The sequence below is a fragment of the Siphateles boraxobius genome, unplaced genomic scaffold (assembly GCF_051911475.1).
Source record: "Siphateles boraxobius isolate OS27281-9 unplaced genomic scaffold, OSU_SipBor_1 204, whole genome shotgun sequence".
Lineage (NCBI taxonomy): Eukaryota > Metazoa > Chordata > Actinopteri > Cypriniformes > Leuciscidae > Siphateles > Siphateles boraxobius.
In genome coordinates, this window is record NW_027508816.1 from 760,600 (window position 1) to 777,129 (window position 16,530).

The window sequence follows — 16,530 nt, forward strand, 5'->3', positions numbered from 1 at the left end:
AAGACACATTATATTTGAAAAAGTCAATTACATCACCACATCGTCTACACGAGCCACTGATGCTTTAATCTTTTATTTTATCAACAAGTACGGTTATGCAATCGTCATGGATCCAGCTAATTTGAGTCTGTAATCACACTCGGCTGTGATTGGTCCATCCCGACAGCGCCGAGAACAGTGACGAGTAAAATATTAAGTATACAAATATTTTGGATGATAATAAAAACTATATATTAAATGCATTCTATTTTCCCATGGCTTGACCAAAGCCAAGTAATCCTACCTTGCATAAGGGTTTGCTGATGAATGTTTTTGATCAGGCGCTCAGTAGGACCGCAAGCTCTCGCGCTGAAGACCGGCGCATGCGCACTGAGCTCCTCTCCTCCTGATTCTCCATTAGCGCGATTAGCGCCAGTGTTCTTGTGGAATAGATGGATGTTCACTCACCGCAGTTAAACTACACACTACACACGAACACTGAGGCTAAAGCTGTTGTGTATGTCAGACAGGTGCTCGCGACGCCAACATGCAGATCTTCGTGAAAACGCTGACGGGTAAAACCATCACACTCGAGGTGAGTGAGGCAGTGTGTGTGTATGTGTGTGTGTGTGTGTGTGTGAGTGAGCACAGACAGTACTGCACGAGCGATGATCACACACTCGGAATAATCACAGATGAGTGTTCTTCTGATCGCAGTATCAGCTGTTAGTGTGATACAGTGAGGGATGCTCCTGCTCTGAAGATTAACTGAGAAATAAAACACGAGGCCTTATCAGTTAAAAAGTGACAACGCTTGATTGTGTGTTACGCAGTTTGGACCGAGTTATTCATGATAAAACAGCGAGTAACAGTCGATGTAGAGTTGTTTTGGCCGCACTGTAACTCTTCACATCTGAGGAACAAACCGCTGTCATCTAGAACACAATCAGGGCTGTGTCCCAATCAAGCGGCAACCTCCCTGTCTCTCTCTTGAAACCAACACGGAAGTGAATTAAACTGCAATTCATCGCCTGGCCGCTTGAGGCTGGCAGCAAAAGTGAGTCAAATCTGTATCTCCCCCATGCTAAAATGCCCAACTTTACAGCAGAAGAAAATGTGATCACAGCCTGGTGTCTAAAGTGGTTTTGGTCTATACAGCTAATTTTGCCCTTCATGACAACTGTGAGGGGGGTGATTTTTTTTTTATAACTCATCCGTTTAAATTATATCAAGCCTTAAAATGCTGCTTAATCAAGGGCGTGGCCACTTGAGTGACAGGTGGATTGCGCTGCTGTTTAGCCGTTTGTCTGCTCTCTGTTAGCGTCACCTCAGCTAACCCAGCTGCTGAACTCGCCATCTCTGCCGTGTTTATACTTCTTTCGGGATTATTTCATAAAATTTAATACACGCCTTATACCTTCGCCCATGCCGTTGTATTCCGTCGTTGTCGAGTGTCGAGAGAACAACCAGCGCTGTTCTTCAGCTGTTTTCCTCTGTGAACATGCACTCATGGATGTCTGACAATATCGTTGCATTTTTGGAGTTCAGATTTAAAAAACGTCTAAGATATAGAGACACTCGTTCTGCTGTACCACTGATCTTACGGAGCAGATAGACTATAATATGCTTATTTAACTTTTTAGTGTTCAATAAAAAGTACCGTCAGATGAAACCCTGCAGGTGTCAGTGCTTTCTCTCCGTCCCTTAAATGAGCGCGGATTTCCAGTGCATTACTTGAACTTCTTAGTTAATATCTATCAGAATTTAAAATGGACTGAATAAATCTCTCTACGAACTTGACGTGCGATGCTGCGCTGACTGACATGTATGCGCATGAATCACTGTCACACACACACACACGCTCAGAGCAAATATTGTAAATTACTGCATGATAATACTTTTTTATCTAGCAGAATAATAATGCATCACAATACACATAGTCTCACGTAGGGCTGGGCGATATGGCCTAAAAATAAAATCTCTGATTTTATTTATTTTAATTCGATTTACGATTTTTTTCCGATTTTCCCCCCTACTTAAAGGGTTAGTTCGCCCATTTAAGACATGAAGTTGTAAGCAATCCTTACCAGCACTATAGTGCATACACACTGACCCACTCTGTAGTCTCCTCCTGGTCAGAGTTCTGGCCGCTGGAAGTTTTTCAATAAAGTACTCCCGGTTAGTTTCCGGGGCCACAAAACTGTGCGTTTTTACGTGAAAAATGATTTGCGTTAATTTACCACACAAAAAACACGCCGGTCAAAATTCATACCTCAGTTTTAATCGGCACTATTTTCTTTCCATTTCTATCAATCCGCGCTGCTGTCAACGTCAACAGTGCACGTTCCTATCAGCTGTTCCATAGTGTTTACACAATCGATTGACAACGACGTAAAAAGTATTATATTAACATTGGTACGAACTTGTAAATTCGCAGGCTTGTTGAGTCTGACTTTCAAGAGCGATGGAACCGTCAGAGCGAGCTGGCAATGAAAGTGAAATGTTACACACTCCAGTCGGCATCAAGTCATGGGTGTGGAAGTATTTCGGCTTCAGGAAAACAGATGGAGCAGTGGTAAGAGATGTTGCCGTTTGCAAAGAGGAAGACTGCTTTAGTGTAACGGCGCGAGGCCGGTGGCGTGAGTGTTAATGAACGTCACCTGTGAGACGCACCGGTCTCGTATCTCTCACGGAGGAGCGTTATTAATTAACACTCATTAACACTCACGCCACCGGCCTCGCGCCGTTCTCTCGTCCCTCCTCGTCCTGCTCGCCACTAATAGGCCTACTGTGTCTGTATTCTCAATAAAAGGCAAATTATTTATTTTTTTGTTGATTTATTTGAAACTTAATAGATATCATGTAAAAATATCTAGTATTGAATCGAATCGTATCACGGGAAACTCTGAAGTATCGAAAATAATCGAATCGTTGTCTTAAGAAATCGGTATCGTATCGAATCGTCATTAAGGCTCCGATTTACACCCCTAGCGACCTCTCTGAACTCCCATTGGTCTGTGTGGTGATGTCATCGGGGGGTGTTGCCTTTCCACTGCACACGACAAACGACAGCCGTCGGACCAGAAGTCATTCATTTCCAATGGAGAGTCGCACTGGAGCGGGGAGGTCCGATAACACGCGTATGCGGAACATTCGGATTCGTTTAAATATCGGAACTTCTGCGAATACTAGGGATGGGCATGTTTAATCGACGATCGATTATTGATCATTAAGAATTTCGTCGATCACGTTAATTTGTTATCGATTATCATTAAACTAATGCTGCTGCGGAAAGTGAACGTGTTCCCCGGGCTGGTCAAGTTAGCGCGGAGGTACCTGTGCATCCCGGCAACGTCAGTCTCCTCAGAGCAGGTGTTTTCAGCGGCTGGACTGAAGCCTTGTTTACACTCGAGGCGTCCGCACCAGCGCGAAGGTGAGCGCGGCAAAAATGACGTCATTGCGGTATTCGGTGTTTCACAGGCGAGCGCGTCGAGTATAAACGCCTCGTCTGTTTGGGTATGTGCGCGCGCACTCTGCGGAGACTCGCGCTGCAGAGCCAGGCGAAAGTGTAAACGAGGCTTGACGGTCAAGTTGCGGTCGCGTCTGACCCCAGATCATGTCATCAACATGCTTATCTTTCTCAACAAAAATCAGTAGACTGGTGTAGAAGTTGTATGTGAGTTACTAGTTATTTTTTATGAGGCTTTGTTAAGTAGCCTAGCCGAATTGATTGTTACAGTAATCTCTCTCACCCTCTTTCTCGACTTCGTTCTTGGATAGTTTTGAGTTACATTTTGACAAAACCTGTCAGATCTAAGTATTATTATGTTTTTGGTTAAGTTATTGTTTAACATGATTTTTTATTATTATTTATTATTTTGGAACAAACAAGGGTCTCTGTTTAAGAACGCCAACTCGCAGCTGCAGGTTCCGTTGCTTTCGAGCACCGCAGCGCATATATATCTTCAAGTTTAGCCTAACCGAACGTCCAGTTTTACTGCCACAAGTTGATCATCTTGTAATAAAGATCTAATCGAGGAAAAACACGCTGTATTTTTGTATTTTCATTGCCTTTTTAATTTATAAAAAGTTAAATAAATAATGAATTTGAATAAAAAAATATTAATGATTAATCGATAGTCGATCGTTAATTCTCCCGACGATCGACTAAGAAAATTTAATCGAATGCCCATCCCTAGCGAATACACCGTGTACAAACGGCCGACCGGATGTGATGTATTCCAATGTAGTTCAATCAAATCGGTGTGCGCAAGTTGATAATTATTAATACTTAAAAAAAATAAAAAACTTGATCCGAAACATATAATACTTTAAAAAAATACATTAATTTGAATAAAAATTATGAATTGAATATATCAAAACACACCTGGCAGACTGACAATCTACCAAGCTTAATTTTTCCTGCTGACGTCTCTGTATGATTCGAGAGTTATAGCATACAGAATGGGGTGTATAGGGACGTCCCGCGTGACGTCACGCCATTTGGAGCAGCCATTTTGACGGAATAGAAAATGCTATACCGCCGGTGATATTACAGCTCGTCGCGAAATATTTCTATCATGCCTGAGCGATGCTGTGCAGTTGGATGCGATCAGATACGTGATCATACAAAAGGAATATCTTTATACCGTATCCCAAAAGAAACAAAACGGAGAAACAAGTGGTTGGCGGCAATAAACAGGCAAAACGCTGATGGCGGTGTTTGGCTTCCAACTCAACACACGCGGCTTTGCAGTCTTCATTTTGGATCAGGTAAGTTGTCCCCTCGAAGGCTAATCAATGATTTCTCTGAGTTCGGGATCAAATGTTATAAATCCACTGTTTCCATAGAAATCCGCAATGTGTGTGTGCACTACCATTCAGCATAACATAACAGGGCTCTCAAGTGCCATGCATTGAGCGTGACAGTCACTCATTTCGGTCTTTTGTCACGCTCTCCCGCCACACATTGTATTTCTCACGCTGAAAAAGTATTTGTAATATATTTAATATGCCGCAGCGCCCAAACTCTGGCCGCGCCGCTCTCACTGTGGAACCGGCAGGAATCAAGCGCATCTCCTCTGGTGTTGTTCGTCGAGCTTCACCATGGCCAATCAGAAAATAGCACTATTGTATCTGGGTAAGATTTAACACAACAACCAATGAAAAAAAATGTACACGGTTCTAACGGTGTTGACTACATTTTTCTAAGTTTTTTTTGTAGCAGTGAAAAAACCCTACCAACATTAGCTAGAAACAGTATTAAAGTAGTAGTAAAGAGTAGAGAAGAGAGCCGTGGAACTGCTCAGCTTCAGAGTCAGTAACGTTACTGGTAAATGCATTTACCTAACACACTGTCGCCCAATGTCAAAACGTTTTTATGTAATTATATTATTAGTATAATAATATACTAATAATATATATTACCCACGGCAATGGATCTATTATTAGGGGTGGCCCACCCCTAACAAAGAGTATAGAGGAACAACTTCTATACTCTTTGCCCCTAATAATAGATCCATTGCCACTGAGTAGCTCACGGATGTATTCCGTCAAAATGGCTGACACGCGGCTAGGGGTCACGTGACTGGGAGATCCCTATAGAATCAGCTTCTCTCCCATGTTGCGTGTACGATCGTAATGAAAGTTCCTGTGACTTCCACTAGGGGGCGAATTCCGTCAGTCGTGTCCGGCAGTCGCGTGCAGTGCTGAAAGGGGGCTTATATCTTTAGACGCGAGTAAAATAAGAACACACTGGAGAGCCGCTTTATAGTAATCAACTTTACAGTTATAGCTGCTGCTTAAATTCAGTGTATTGTATAAAGTGGTGTATAAATAAACATGATGTGAATCTGCTGAAGTGTGTGTTCAGTATGTGTTCGATGTCTCCTATATAGTGCACTATATCTGCTGAACTCTGAGTGAACTTCATTCACTCACTCTTTCATTCACTTCTTCCCAACTGCTGCACTATATAGTGAACGAGTGTGTGTCAGACGCAGTTTCAGTCTAGAGTAAAATAATAACGTATAATTTAATCTACGTTATTATATCTCTCCTGAGGTTTTTTGTGAATCTGTTTCAGATTCTCCGTTCATCCGTCTCTCCACATTACTGCACCATTCCTTTAAATTACAGTAATATCACTCTTTATTATTGAGATCCCAAATCGAATATTGATTTATAATTGAATCATGACCACAGGAATCGATTTTAGTTGAAGTGTCAGACTCCAAACGATTCCCACCCCATATTTTACATATTGATCAGTCAGTGAGTGTGGGCGGGGTCAGTGAGTGTGGGCGGAGCCAGCGAGTGTGGGCGGGGCCAGCGAGTGTGGGCGGGGTCAGCGAGTGTGGGCGGGGTCAGTGAGTATGGGCGGAGTCAGCGTGTGTGGGCGGGGGCAGCGTGTGTGGGCGGGGTCAGCGAGTGTGGGCGGGGTCAGCGAGTGTGGGCGGGGTCAGCGAGTGTGGGCGGAGTCAGCGAGTGTGGGCGGAGTCAGCGAGTGTGGGCGGGGTCAGCGTATGTGGGCGGGGCCAGTGTATGTGGGCGGAGCCAGTGAGTGGGCGTGGTCAGTGATCGCTGGTGTTTCTATCTTCTGTTTAAGAAAGAACTGAGTTTATCAGTGAACGGCCTGTTTTTACACTCAAACACACACTCACTCTCACACACTGTGTGTGACACTGCTGATCCTGCTGTAATCTTCCCATGATGCCCTGCAGGTCGAGCCGTCAGACTCTATTGAAAATGTCAAGGCAAAGATCCAGGACAAAGAAGGTGATGTACAGTAAAGTTTGTGTGTGTGTGTCTGCCTGTATGTTCTCTGTGCTGAGTGAGTGTGTCCTCTGTGCTGATTGTGTGTGTGTGTTTGTCCTCTGTCGATTTTGTGTGTGTGTGTGTGTGTGTGTGTGTTTGTCCTCTGTCGATTTTGTGTGTGTGTGTGTCCTCTGTGCTGATTGTGTGTGTGTCCTCTGTGCTGATTGTGTGTGTGTGTGTCCTCTGTGCTGATTGTGTGTGTGTGTGTGTGTGTCCTCTGTGCTGATTGTGTGTGTGTGTGTGTGTCCTCTGTGCTGATTGTGTGTGTGTGTGTGTGTCCTCTGTGCTGATTGTGTGTGTGTGGGAGGGAGAGAGCGAGCGCGAGGGAGAGAGCGAGCGCGAGGGAGAGAGCGTGCGCGAGGGAGAGAGCGTGCGCGAGGGAGAGAGCGTGCGCGAGGGGGAGAGCGAGCGCGAGGGAGAGAGCGAGCGCGAGGGAGAGAGCGTGCGCGAGGGAGAGAGCGTGCGCGAGGGGGAGAGCGAGCGCGAGGGAGAGAGCGTGCGCGAGGGAGAGAGCGTGCGCGAGGGGGAGAGCGAGCGCGAGGGAGAGAGCGAGCGCGAGGGAGAGAGCCAGCGAGTGTGGGCGGGGTCAGCGAGTGTGGGCGGGGTCAGCGAGTGTGGGCGGAGTCAGCGTGTGTGGGCGGGGGCAGCGTGTGTGGGCGGGGTCAGCGAGTGTGGGCGGGGTCAGCGAGTGTGGGCGGGGTCAGCGAGTGTGGGCGGGGTCAGCGTATGTGGGCGGGGCCAGTGTATGTGGGCGGAGCCAGTGAGTGGGCGTGGTCAGTGATCGCTGGTGTTTCTATCTTCTGTTTAAGAAAGAACTGAGTTTATCAGTGAACGGCCTGTTTTTACACTCAAACACACACTCACTCTCACACACTGTGTGTGACACTGCTGATCCTGCTGTAATCTTCCCATGATGCCCTGCAGGTCGAGCCGTCAGACTCTATTGAAAATGTCAAGGCAAAGATCCAGGACAAAGAAGGTGATGTACAGTAAAGTTTGTGTGTGTGTGTCTGCCTGTATGTTCTCTGTGCTGAGTGAGTGTGTCCTCTGTGCTGATTGTGTGTGTGTGTTTGTCCTCTGTCGATTTTGTGTGTGTGTGTGTGTGTGTGTGTGTTTGTCCTCTGTCGATTTTGTGTGTGTGTGTGTCCTCTGTGCTGATTGTGTGTGTGTCCTCTGTGCTGATTGTGTGTGTGTGTGTCCTCTGTGCTGATTGTGTGTGTGTGTGTGTGTGTCCTCTGTGCTGATTGTGTGTGTGTGTGTGTGTCCTCTGTGCTGATTGTGTGTGTGTGTGTGTGTCCTCTGTGCTGATTGTGTGTGTGTGTGTCCTCTGTGCTGATTGTGTGCGCGTGTGTGTGTGTGTGCCCTCTGTGCTGATTGTGTGTGTGTGTGTCCTCTGTGCTGATTGTGTGTGTGTGTGTGTGTCCTCTGTGCTGATTGTGTGTGTCCTCTGTGCTGATTGTGTGTGTGTGTCCTCTGTGCTGATTGTGTGTGTGTGTGTTCTCTGTGCTGATTGTGTGTGTGTGTGTCCTCTGTGCTGATTGTGTGTGTGTGTCCTCTGTGCTGATTGTGTGTGTGTGTGTCCTCTGTGCTGATTGTGTGTGTGTGTCCTCTGTGCTGATTGTGTGTGTGTGTGTCCTCTGTGCTGATTGTGTGTGTGTTTGTGCTCTGTGCTGATTGTGTGTGTGTGTGTGTTCTCTGTGCTGATTGTGTGTGTGTGTGTTCTCTGTGCTGATTGTGTGTGTGTCCTCTGTGCTGATTGTGTGTGTGTCCTCTGTGCTGATTGTGTGTGTGTGTGTCCTCTGTGCTGATTGTGTGTGTGTGTCCTCTGTGCTGATTGTGTGTGTGTGTGTCCTCTGTGCTGATTGTGTGTGTGTGTCCTCTGTGCTGATTGTGTGTGTGTGTGTCCTCTGTGCTGATTGTGTGTGTGTGTGTGTTCTCTGTGCTGATTGTGTGTGTGTGTCCTCTGTGCTGATTGTGTGTGTGTGTGTGTTCTCTGTGCTGATTGTGTGTGTGTGTGTGTTCTCTGTGCTGATTGTGTGTGTGTCCTCTGTGCTGATTGTGTGTGTGTGTGTGTGTCCTCTGTGCTGATTGTGTGTGTGTGTGTGTGTGTCCTCTGTGCTGATTGTGTGTGTGTGTGTGTGTCCTCTGTGCTGATTGTGTGTGTGTGTCCTGTGCTGATTGTGTGTGTGTGTGTTGCAGGGATTCCTCCGGACCAGCAGAGGCTGATCTTCGCTGGGAAGCAGCTGGAGGACGGACGCACACTGTCCGACTACAACATCCAGAAGGTACGAGAGTATCTGAGAGTAAACCAGGAGAAACAGCGGATCCTCACAGGAACACACTGATGTTCTCACACGCCGTCAAAATAACATGTCAGCAATGCAAATAATTAAAAAATATGATATATCAGTCTTGAAAATATATTGGTCAAACACCTATACTTTCTCATTATATCAATAAAACTTCAGTACCAGTGAACACGTGTGTGTGTGTGTGCATCTGCAGGAGTCAACGCTGCACCTGGTGCTCCGTCTGCGCGGCGGAGCCAAGAAGAGGAAGAAGAAGTCCTATACCACGCCGAAGAAGAACAAACACAAGAGGAAGAAGGTGAAGCTGGCCGTGCTCAAGTACTACAAGGTAAATCAAACACCGTTTCAGTGAGTGTGTGAGAGCGAGAGAGAGCGTGAGGGAGAGAGCGATCGTGAGGGAGTGAGAGAGCGATCGTGAGGGAGTGAGAGAGCGAGCGTGAGGGAGAGAGCGTGAGGGAGCGAGCGTGAGGGAGCGAGCGTGAGGGAGCGAGCGTGAGGGAGCGAGCGTGCGTGAGGGAGAGAGCGAGCGTGAGGGAGAGAGCGAGCGTGAGGGAGCGAGCGTGAGGGAGCGAGCGTGAGGGAGAGAGCGTGCGTGAGGGAGAGAGCGAGCGCGAGGGAGAGAGCGAGCGCGAGGGAGAGAGCGAGCGCGAGGGAGAGAGCGAGCGCGAGGGAGAGAGCGTGCGCGAGGGAGAGAGCGTGCGCGAGGGGGAGAGCGAGCGCGAGGGGGAGAGCGAGCGCGAGGGAGAGAGCGAGCGCGAGGGAGAGAGCGAGCGCGAGGGAGAGGCCGTGGCCGTGCTCAAGTACTACAAGGTAAATCAAACACCGTTTCAGTGAGTGTGTGAGAGCGAGAGACAGCGTGAGGGAGAGAGTGAGCGTGAGGGAGAGAGTGAGCGAGCGAGCGTGAGGGAGAGAGTGAGCGAGCGTGAGGGAGAGAGCGAGCGAGCGTGAGGGAGAGAGCGAGCGAGCGTGAGGGAGAGAGCGAGCGTGAGGGAGAGAGCGAGAGAGCGAGAGAGCGAGCGTGAGGGAGAGAGGGAGAGAGCGAGCGTGAGGGAGAGAGCGAGCGTGAGGGAGAGAGCGAGCGTGAGGGAGAGAGCTAGCGAGTGAGCGTGAGGGAGAGAGAGAGCGAGCGAGCGTGAGGGAGAGAGCGAGCGAGCGTGAGGGAGAGAGTGAGCGAGCGTGAGGGAGAGAGTGAGCGAGCGTGAGGGAGAGAGTGAGCGAGCGTGAGGGAGTGAGCGAGCGTGAGGGTGTGAGCGAGCGTGAGGGTGTGAGCGAGCGTGAGGGAGTGAGCGAGCGAGCGTGAGGGAGTGAGCGAGCGTGAGGGAGTGAGCTAGCGCGTGGGAGGGAGCGAGCGCGAGGCAGGGAGAGAGGGAGCGTGGGAGGGAGCGAGCGCGAGGGAGAGAGGGAGCGTGGGAGCGAGCGAGCGCGTGGGAGGGAGCGAGCGCGAGGCAGGGAGCGAGCGAGCGTGAGGGAGCGTGGGAGGGAGCGAGCGCGAGGGAGGGAGCGAGCGAGCGCGAGGGAGCGAGCGAGCGAGCGCGAGGGAGGGAGGGACCGAGCGAGCGGGAGGGAGCGAGTGAGCGGGAGGGAGAGAACGAGCGGGAGGGAGAGAGCGAGCGGGAGGGAGAGAGCGAGCGCGAGGGAGGGAGAGAGCGAGCGCGAGGGAGGGAGAGAGCGAGCGGGAGGGAGAGAGCGAGCGGGAGGGAGAGAGCGAGCGGGAGGGAGAGAGCGAGCGGGAGGGAGAGAGCGAGCGGGAGGGAGAGAGCGAGCGGGAGGGAGAGAGAGAGCGAGCGGGAGGGAGAGAGAGAGCGAGCGGGAGGGAGAGAGCGAGCGAGCGGGAGGGAGAGAGCGAGCGAGCGCGAGGGAGAGAGCGAGCGGGAGGGAGAGAGCGAGCGAGCGCGAGGGAGCGAGCGAGGGAGCGAGCGAGGGAGAGAGCGAGGGAGGGAGAGAGCGAGCGAGGGAGAGAGCGAGCGAGCGAGGGAGAGAGCGAGCGAGGGAGAGAGCGAGCGAGGGAGAGAGCGAGCGAGGGAGCGAGCGAGCGAGGGAGCGAGCGAGCGAGGGAGCGAGCGAGCGAGGGAGAGAGCGAGCGAGGGAGAGAGCGAGCGAGCGAGGGAGAGAGAGAGCGAGCGAGGGAGAGAGCGAGCGAGGGAGAGAGAGAGCGAGCGAGGGAGAGAGCGAGCGAGCGAGGGAGAGAGCGAGCGAGCGAGGGAGAGAGCGAGGGAGAGAGAGAGCGAGCGAGCGCGGGAGCGAGCGAGGGAGAGAGCGAGCGAGGGAGAGAGCGAGCGAGGGAGAGAGCGAGCGAGGGAGAGAGCGAGCGAGGGAGAGAGCGAGCGCGAGGGAGAGAGCGAGCGCGAGGGAGAGAGCGAGCGCGAGGGAGAGAGAGAGCGCGAGGGAGAGAGAGAGCGAGCGAGCGCGAGGGAGAGAGCGAGCGAGCGCGAGAGAGCGAGCGAGCGCGAGAGCGAGCGAGGGAGAGAGCGAGCGCGAGAGCGAGCGAGGGAGAGAGCGAGCGAGCGAGGGAGAGAGCGAGCGAGCGAGGGAGAGAGCGAGCGAGCGAGGGAGAGAGAGAGCGAGCGAGCGAGGGAGAGAGCGAGCGAGGGAGAGAGCGAGCGAGCGAGGGAGAGCGCGAGCGAGGGAGAGAGCGAGCGAGCGAGGGAGAGAGCGAGCGAGCGAGGGAGAGAGCGAGCGAGCGAGGGAGAGAGCGAGCGAGCGCGAGGGAGCGAGCGAGCGCGTGGGAGGGAGCGAGCGCGTGGGAGGGAGCGAGCGCGAGGGAGGGAGCGAGCGAGCGAGCGCGAGGGAGGGAGCGAGCGAGCGCGAGGGAGGGAGCGTGCGTGAGGGAGAGAGCGAGCGCGAGGGAGAGAGCGAGCGCGAGGGAGAGAGCGAGCGCGAGGGAGAGAGCGTGCGCGAGGGAGAGAGCGTGCGCGAGGGAGAGAGCGTGCGCGAGGGGGAGAGCGAGCGCGAGGGGGAGAGCGAGCGCGAGGGGGAGAGCGAGCGCGAGGGAGAGAGCGAGCGCGAGGGAGAGAGCGAGCGCGAGGGAGAGGCCGTGGCCGTGCTCAAGTACTACAAGGTAAATCAAACACCGTTTCAGTGAGTGTGTGAGAGCGAGAGACAGCGTGAGGGAGAGAGTGAGCGTGAGGGAGAGAGTGAGCGAGCGAGCGTGAGGGAGAGAGCGAGCGAGCGTGAGGGAGAGAGCGAGCGAGCGTGAGGGAGAGAGCGAGCGTGAGGGAGAGAGCGAGCGTGAGGGAGAGAGCGAGAGAGCGAGAGAGCGAGCGTGAGGGAGAGAGGGAGAGAGCGAGCGTGAGGGAGAGAGCGAGCGTGAGGGAGAGAGCTAGCGAGTGAGCGTGAGGGAGAGAGAGAGCGAGCGTGAGGGAGAGAGTGAGCGAGCGTGAGGGAGAGAGTGAGCGAGCGTGAGGGAGAGAGTGAGCGAGCGTGAGGGAGAGAGTGAGCGAGCGTGAGGGAGAGAGTGAGCGAGCGTGAGGGAGTGAGCGAGCGTGAGGGTGTGAGCGAGCGTGAGGGTGTGAGCGAGCGTGAGGGAGTGAGCGAGCGAGCGAGCGTGAGGGAGTGAGCGAGCGTGAGGGAGTGAGCGAGCGCGTGGGAGGGAGCGAGCGCGAGGCAGGGAGCGAGCGAGCGTGAGGGAGAGAGGGAGCGTGGGAGGGAGCGAGCGCGAGGGAGAGAGGGAGCGTGGGAGGGAGCGAGCGCGAGGGAGAGAGGGAGCGTGGGAGCGAGCGAGCGCGTGGGAGGGAGCGAGCGCGAGGCAGGGAGCGAGCGAGCGTGAGGGAGAGAGGGAGCGTGGGAGGGAGCGAGCGCGAGGGAGGGAGCGAGCGAGCGCGAGGGAGAGAGGGAGCGAGCGAGCGCGAGGGAGGGAGGGAGCGAGCGAGCGGGAGGGAGCGAGTGAGCGGGAGGGAGAGAACGAGCGGGAGGGAGAGAGCGAGCGGGAGGGAGAGAGCGAGCGCGAGGGAGGGAGAGAGCGAGCGCGAGGGAGGGAGGGACCGAGCGAGCGGGAGGGACCGAGCGAGCGGGAGGGAGCGAGCGAGCGGGAGGGAGAGAGCGAGCGGGAGGGAGAGAGCGAGCGGGAGGGAGAGAGCGAGCGGGAGGGAGAGAGCGAGCGAGCGCGAGGGAGAGAGCGAGCGAGCGCGAGGGAGAGAGCGAGCGGGAGGGAGAGAGCGAGCGGGAGGGAGAGAGCGAGCGAGCGCGAGGGAGCGAGCGAGGGAGGGAGCGAGCGAGCGAGGGAGCGAGCGAGGGAGAGAGCGAGCGAGGGAGCGAGCGAGGGAGAGAGCGAGCGAGGGAGAGAGCGAGCGAGGGAGAGAGCGAGCGAGGGAGAGAGCGAGCGAGCGAGGGAGAGAGCGAGCGAGGGAGAGAGCGAGCGAGGGAGAGAGCGAGCGAGGGAGAGAGCGAGGGAGAGAGAGAGCGAGCGAGCGCGGGAGCGAGCGAGGGAGAGAGCGAGCGAGGGAGAGAGCGAGCGAGGGAGAGAGCGAGCGAGGGAGAGAGCGAGCGAGGGAGAGAGCGAGCGCGAGGGAGAGAGCGAGCGAGGGAGAGAGCGAGCGCGAGGGAGCGAGCGAGAGCGAGCGAGGGAGAGAGCGAGCGCGAGAGCGAGCGAGCGCGAGGGAGAGAGCGAGCGCGAGCGAGGGAGAGAGCGAGCGAGGGAGAGAGCGAGCGAGCGAGGGAGAGAGCGAGCGAGCGAGGGAGAGAGCGAGCGAGCGAGGGAGAGAGCGAGCGAGCGCGAGGGAGCGAGCGAGCGCGAGGGTGCGAGCGAGCGCGTGGGAGGGAGCGAGCGCGTGGGAGGGAGCGAGCGCGTGGGAGGGAGCGAGCGCGAGGGAGGGAGCGAGCGAGCGCGAGGGAGGGAGCGAGCGAGCGGGAGGGAGCGCGAGGGAGTGAGCGAGCGAGCGCGTGGGAGGGAGCGAGCGAGCGCGTGGGCGGGAGCGAGCGAGCGCGTGGGAGGGAGCGAGCGAGCGCGTGGGAGGGAGCGAGCGAGAGGGAGCGAGCTGGAGGGAGCGAGCGAGAGGGAGCGAGCTGGAGGGAGAGAGCGAGCGAGCGGGAGGGAGAGAGGGAGCGAGCGAGCGGGAGGGAGAGAGGGAGCGAGCGAGCGCGAGGGAGAGAGAGGGAGCGAGCGAGCGCGAGGGAGGGAGCGAGCGTGAGGGAGGGAGGGAGGGAGCGAGCGTGAGGGAGGGAGGGAGGGAGCGAGCGTGAGGGAGGGAGGGAGCGAGCGTGAGGGAGGGAGCGAGCGTGAGGGAGGGAGGGAGCGAGCGTGAGGGAGGGAGGGAGCGAGCGTGAGGGAGGGAGGGAGCGAGCGTGAGGGAGGGAGGGAGCGTGAGGGAGGGAGGGAGCGTGAGGGAGGGAGGGAGGGAGGGAGCGTGAGGGAGGGAGGGAGGGAGGGAGCGTGAGGGAGGGAGGGAGGGAGGGAGGGAGCGAGCGTGAGGGAGGGAGGGAGCGAGCGAGCGTGAGGGAGGGAGGGAGCGAGCGTGAGGGAGGGAGGGAGCGAGCGTGAGGGAGGGAGGGAGCGAGCGTGAGGGAGCGAGCGTGAGGGAGCGAGCGTGAGGGAGGGAGGGAGCGAGCGTGAGGGAGGGAGGGAGCGAGCGTGAGGGAGGGAGGGAGCGAGCGTGAGGGAGAGAGCGAGCGAGCGTGAGGGAGAGAGCGAGCGAGCGTGAGGGAGGGAAAGAGCGAGCGTGAGGGAGGGAAAGAGCGAGCGTGAGGGAGAGAGCGAGCGAGCGTGAGGGAGAGAGCGAGCGAGCGTGAGGGAGAGAGCGAGCGAGCGTGAGGGAGAGAGCGAGCGTGCGTGAGGGAGAGAGCGAGCGTGCGTGAGGGAGAGAGCGAGCGTGAGGAGAGAGCGAGCGAGCGTGAGGGAGAGAGCGAGTGAGGGAGAGAGCGAGCGAGCGTGAGGGAGAGAGCGAGCGAGCGTGAGGGAGAGAGCGAGCGAGCGTGAGGGAGAGAGCGAGCGAGCGTGAGGGAGAGAGCGAGCGAGCGTGAGGGAGAGAGCGAGCGAGCGTGAGGGAGAGAGCGAGCGTGAGGGAGCGAGCGAGCGTGAGGGAGAGAGCGAGGGAGGGAGAGAGCGAGCGCGTGGGAGAGCGCGAGGGAGTGAGCGAGCGAGCGCGAGGGAGAGAGCGAGCGAGCGCGAGGGAGAGAGCGAGCGAGCGGGAGGGAGAGAGCGAGCGAGCGGGAGGGAGAGAGCGAGCGAGCGGGAGAGAGCGGGAGAGAGCGAGAGCGAGGGAGAGAGCGAAAGCGAGGGAGAGAGCGAGCGAGCGCGAGGGAGCGAGCGAGCGCGAGGGAGAGAGCGAGCGGGAGGGAGGGAGAGAGCGAGCGAGCGGGAGGGAGAGAGCGAGCGAGCGGGAGGGAGAGAGCGAGCGAGCGGGAGGGAGAGAGCGAGCGTGAGAGCGGGAGGGAGTGAGCGAGCGTGAGGGCGGGAGGGAGGGAGTGAGCGAGCGTGAGGGCGGGAGGGAGGGAGTGAGCGAGCGTGAGGGCGGGAGCGAGCGTGAGGGAGAGAGCGAGCGTGAGGGAGAGAGCGAGCGTGAGGGAGTGAGCGAGCGAGAGCGAGGGAGAGAGCGAGGGAGAGAGCGAGCGGGAGGGAGAGAGCGAGCGGGAGGGAGAGAGCGAGCGGGAGGGAGAGAGCGAGCGGGAGGGAGAGAGCGAGCGGGAGGGAGTGAGAGAGCGGGAGGGAGTGAGAGAGCGAGCGGGAGGGAGAGAGCGAGCGGGAGGGAGAGAGCGAGCGGGAGGGAGTGAGAGAGCGAGCGGGAGGGAGAGAGCGAGCGGGAGGGAGAGAGCGAGCGGGAGGGAGAGAGCGAGCGGGAGGGAGAGAGCGAGCGGGAGGGAGTGAGAGAGCGAGCGTGAGGGAGAGAGCGGGAGGGAGTGAGAGAGCGAGCGGGAGGGAGAGAGCGAGCGGGAGGGAGAGAGCGAGCGGGAGGGAGCGAGAGAGCGAGCGTGAGGGAGCGAGCGAGCGAGCGTGAGGGAGAGAGCGAGCGAGCGTGAGGGAGTGAGAGAGCGAGCGTGAGGGAGTGAGAGTGAGAGAGAGAGTGGTATTCTGTGTGTGTGTGTGACACTAACACTGCTGGTCTGCAGGTGGATGAGAACGGGAAGATCCACCGTCTGCGGCGCGAGTGTCCGGCTGATGAGTGCGGCGCCGGCGTCTTCATGGCCAGTCACTTCGACAGGCATTACTGTGGGAAGTGCTGCCTCACCTACTGCTTCAACAAACCCGAGGACAACTGATCAATAAAACACTGAAAACAGCTTCTGTCTGAGCGCCTCTCTTTCAGGACATGCCGTTTTTGTCGTTTCCTGAATCTTCCGACTGTTTTTGAGTTTGTCTACACTAGGGCTGGGTGGTATATATACTTTTTAAACGATATGGAATGAGGCAATACCGTTCATATCGATACAGTAATTTGATATGAGCACATCTGAAAAATAGTGGAGGACGCAGTGTGAGCTGCTGCAATGAAAG

General features: G+C 55.8%; 1 protein-coding gene across 3 annotated transcripts; it reads left to right on the plus strand.

The window, feature by feature from the left end:
• The first annotated feature begins 343 nt into the window (after positions 1-343).
• On the plus strand, positions 344-16,316 carry LOC143745452 (ubiquitin-ribosomal protein eS31 fusion protein-like). Of its 3 annotated transcripts, XM_077237566.1 has the most exons (6): positions 344-419; positions 464-574; positions 6,702-6,756; positions 8,995-9,080; positions 9,301-9,432; positions 16,146-16,316. In XM_077237566.1, exons 2-6 carry the CDS (start codon positions 527-529, stop codon positions 16,293-16,295), a joined length of 471 nt encoding a protein of 156 aa, XP_077093681.1. In that variant the 5' UTR covers positions 344-419; positions 464-526; the 3' UTR covers positions 16,296-16,316. The 3 variants fall into 3 exon arrangements, with proteins under 3 accessions (XP_077093681.1, XP_077093680.1, XP_077093682.1); XM_077237565.1 differs by lacking the exon at positions 344-419 and having other exon boundaries at positions 433-574; XM_077237567.1 differs by lacking the exons at positions 344-419; positions 6,702-6,756 and adding an exon at positions 7,720-7,774 and having other exon boundaries at positions 433-574.
• Positions 16,317-16,530: the final 214 nt, after the last annotated feature.

Coding starts and splice junctions, on each gene's coding strand:
- LOC143745452 (XM_077237566.1), top strand. CDS start 527: ATGCAGATCTTCGTGAAAACGCTGACGGGTAAAACCATCACACTCGAG. Junction 9,081..9,300: donor CCGACTACAACATCCAGAAG/GTACGAGAGTAT, acceptor GTGCATCTGCAG/GAGTCAACGCTGCACCTGGT. Junction 9,433..16,145: donor CCGTGCTCAAGTACTACAAG/GTAAATCAAACA, acceptor GCTGGTCTGCAG/GTGGATGAGAACGGGAAGAT.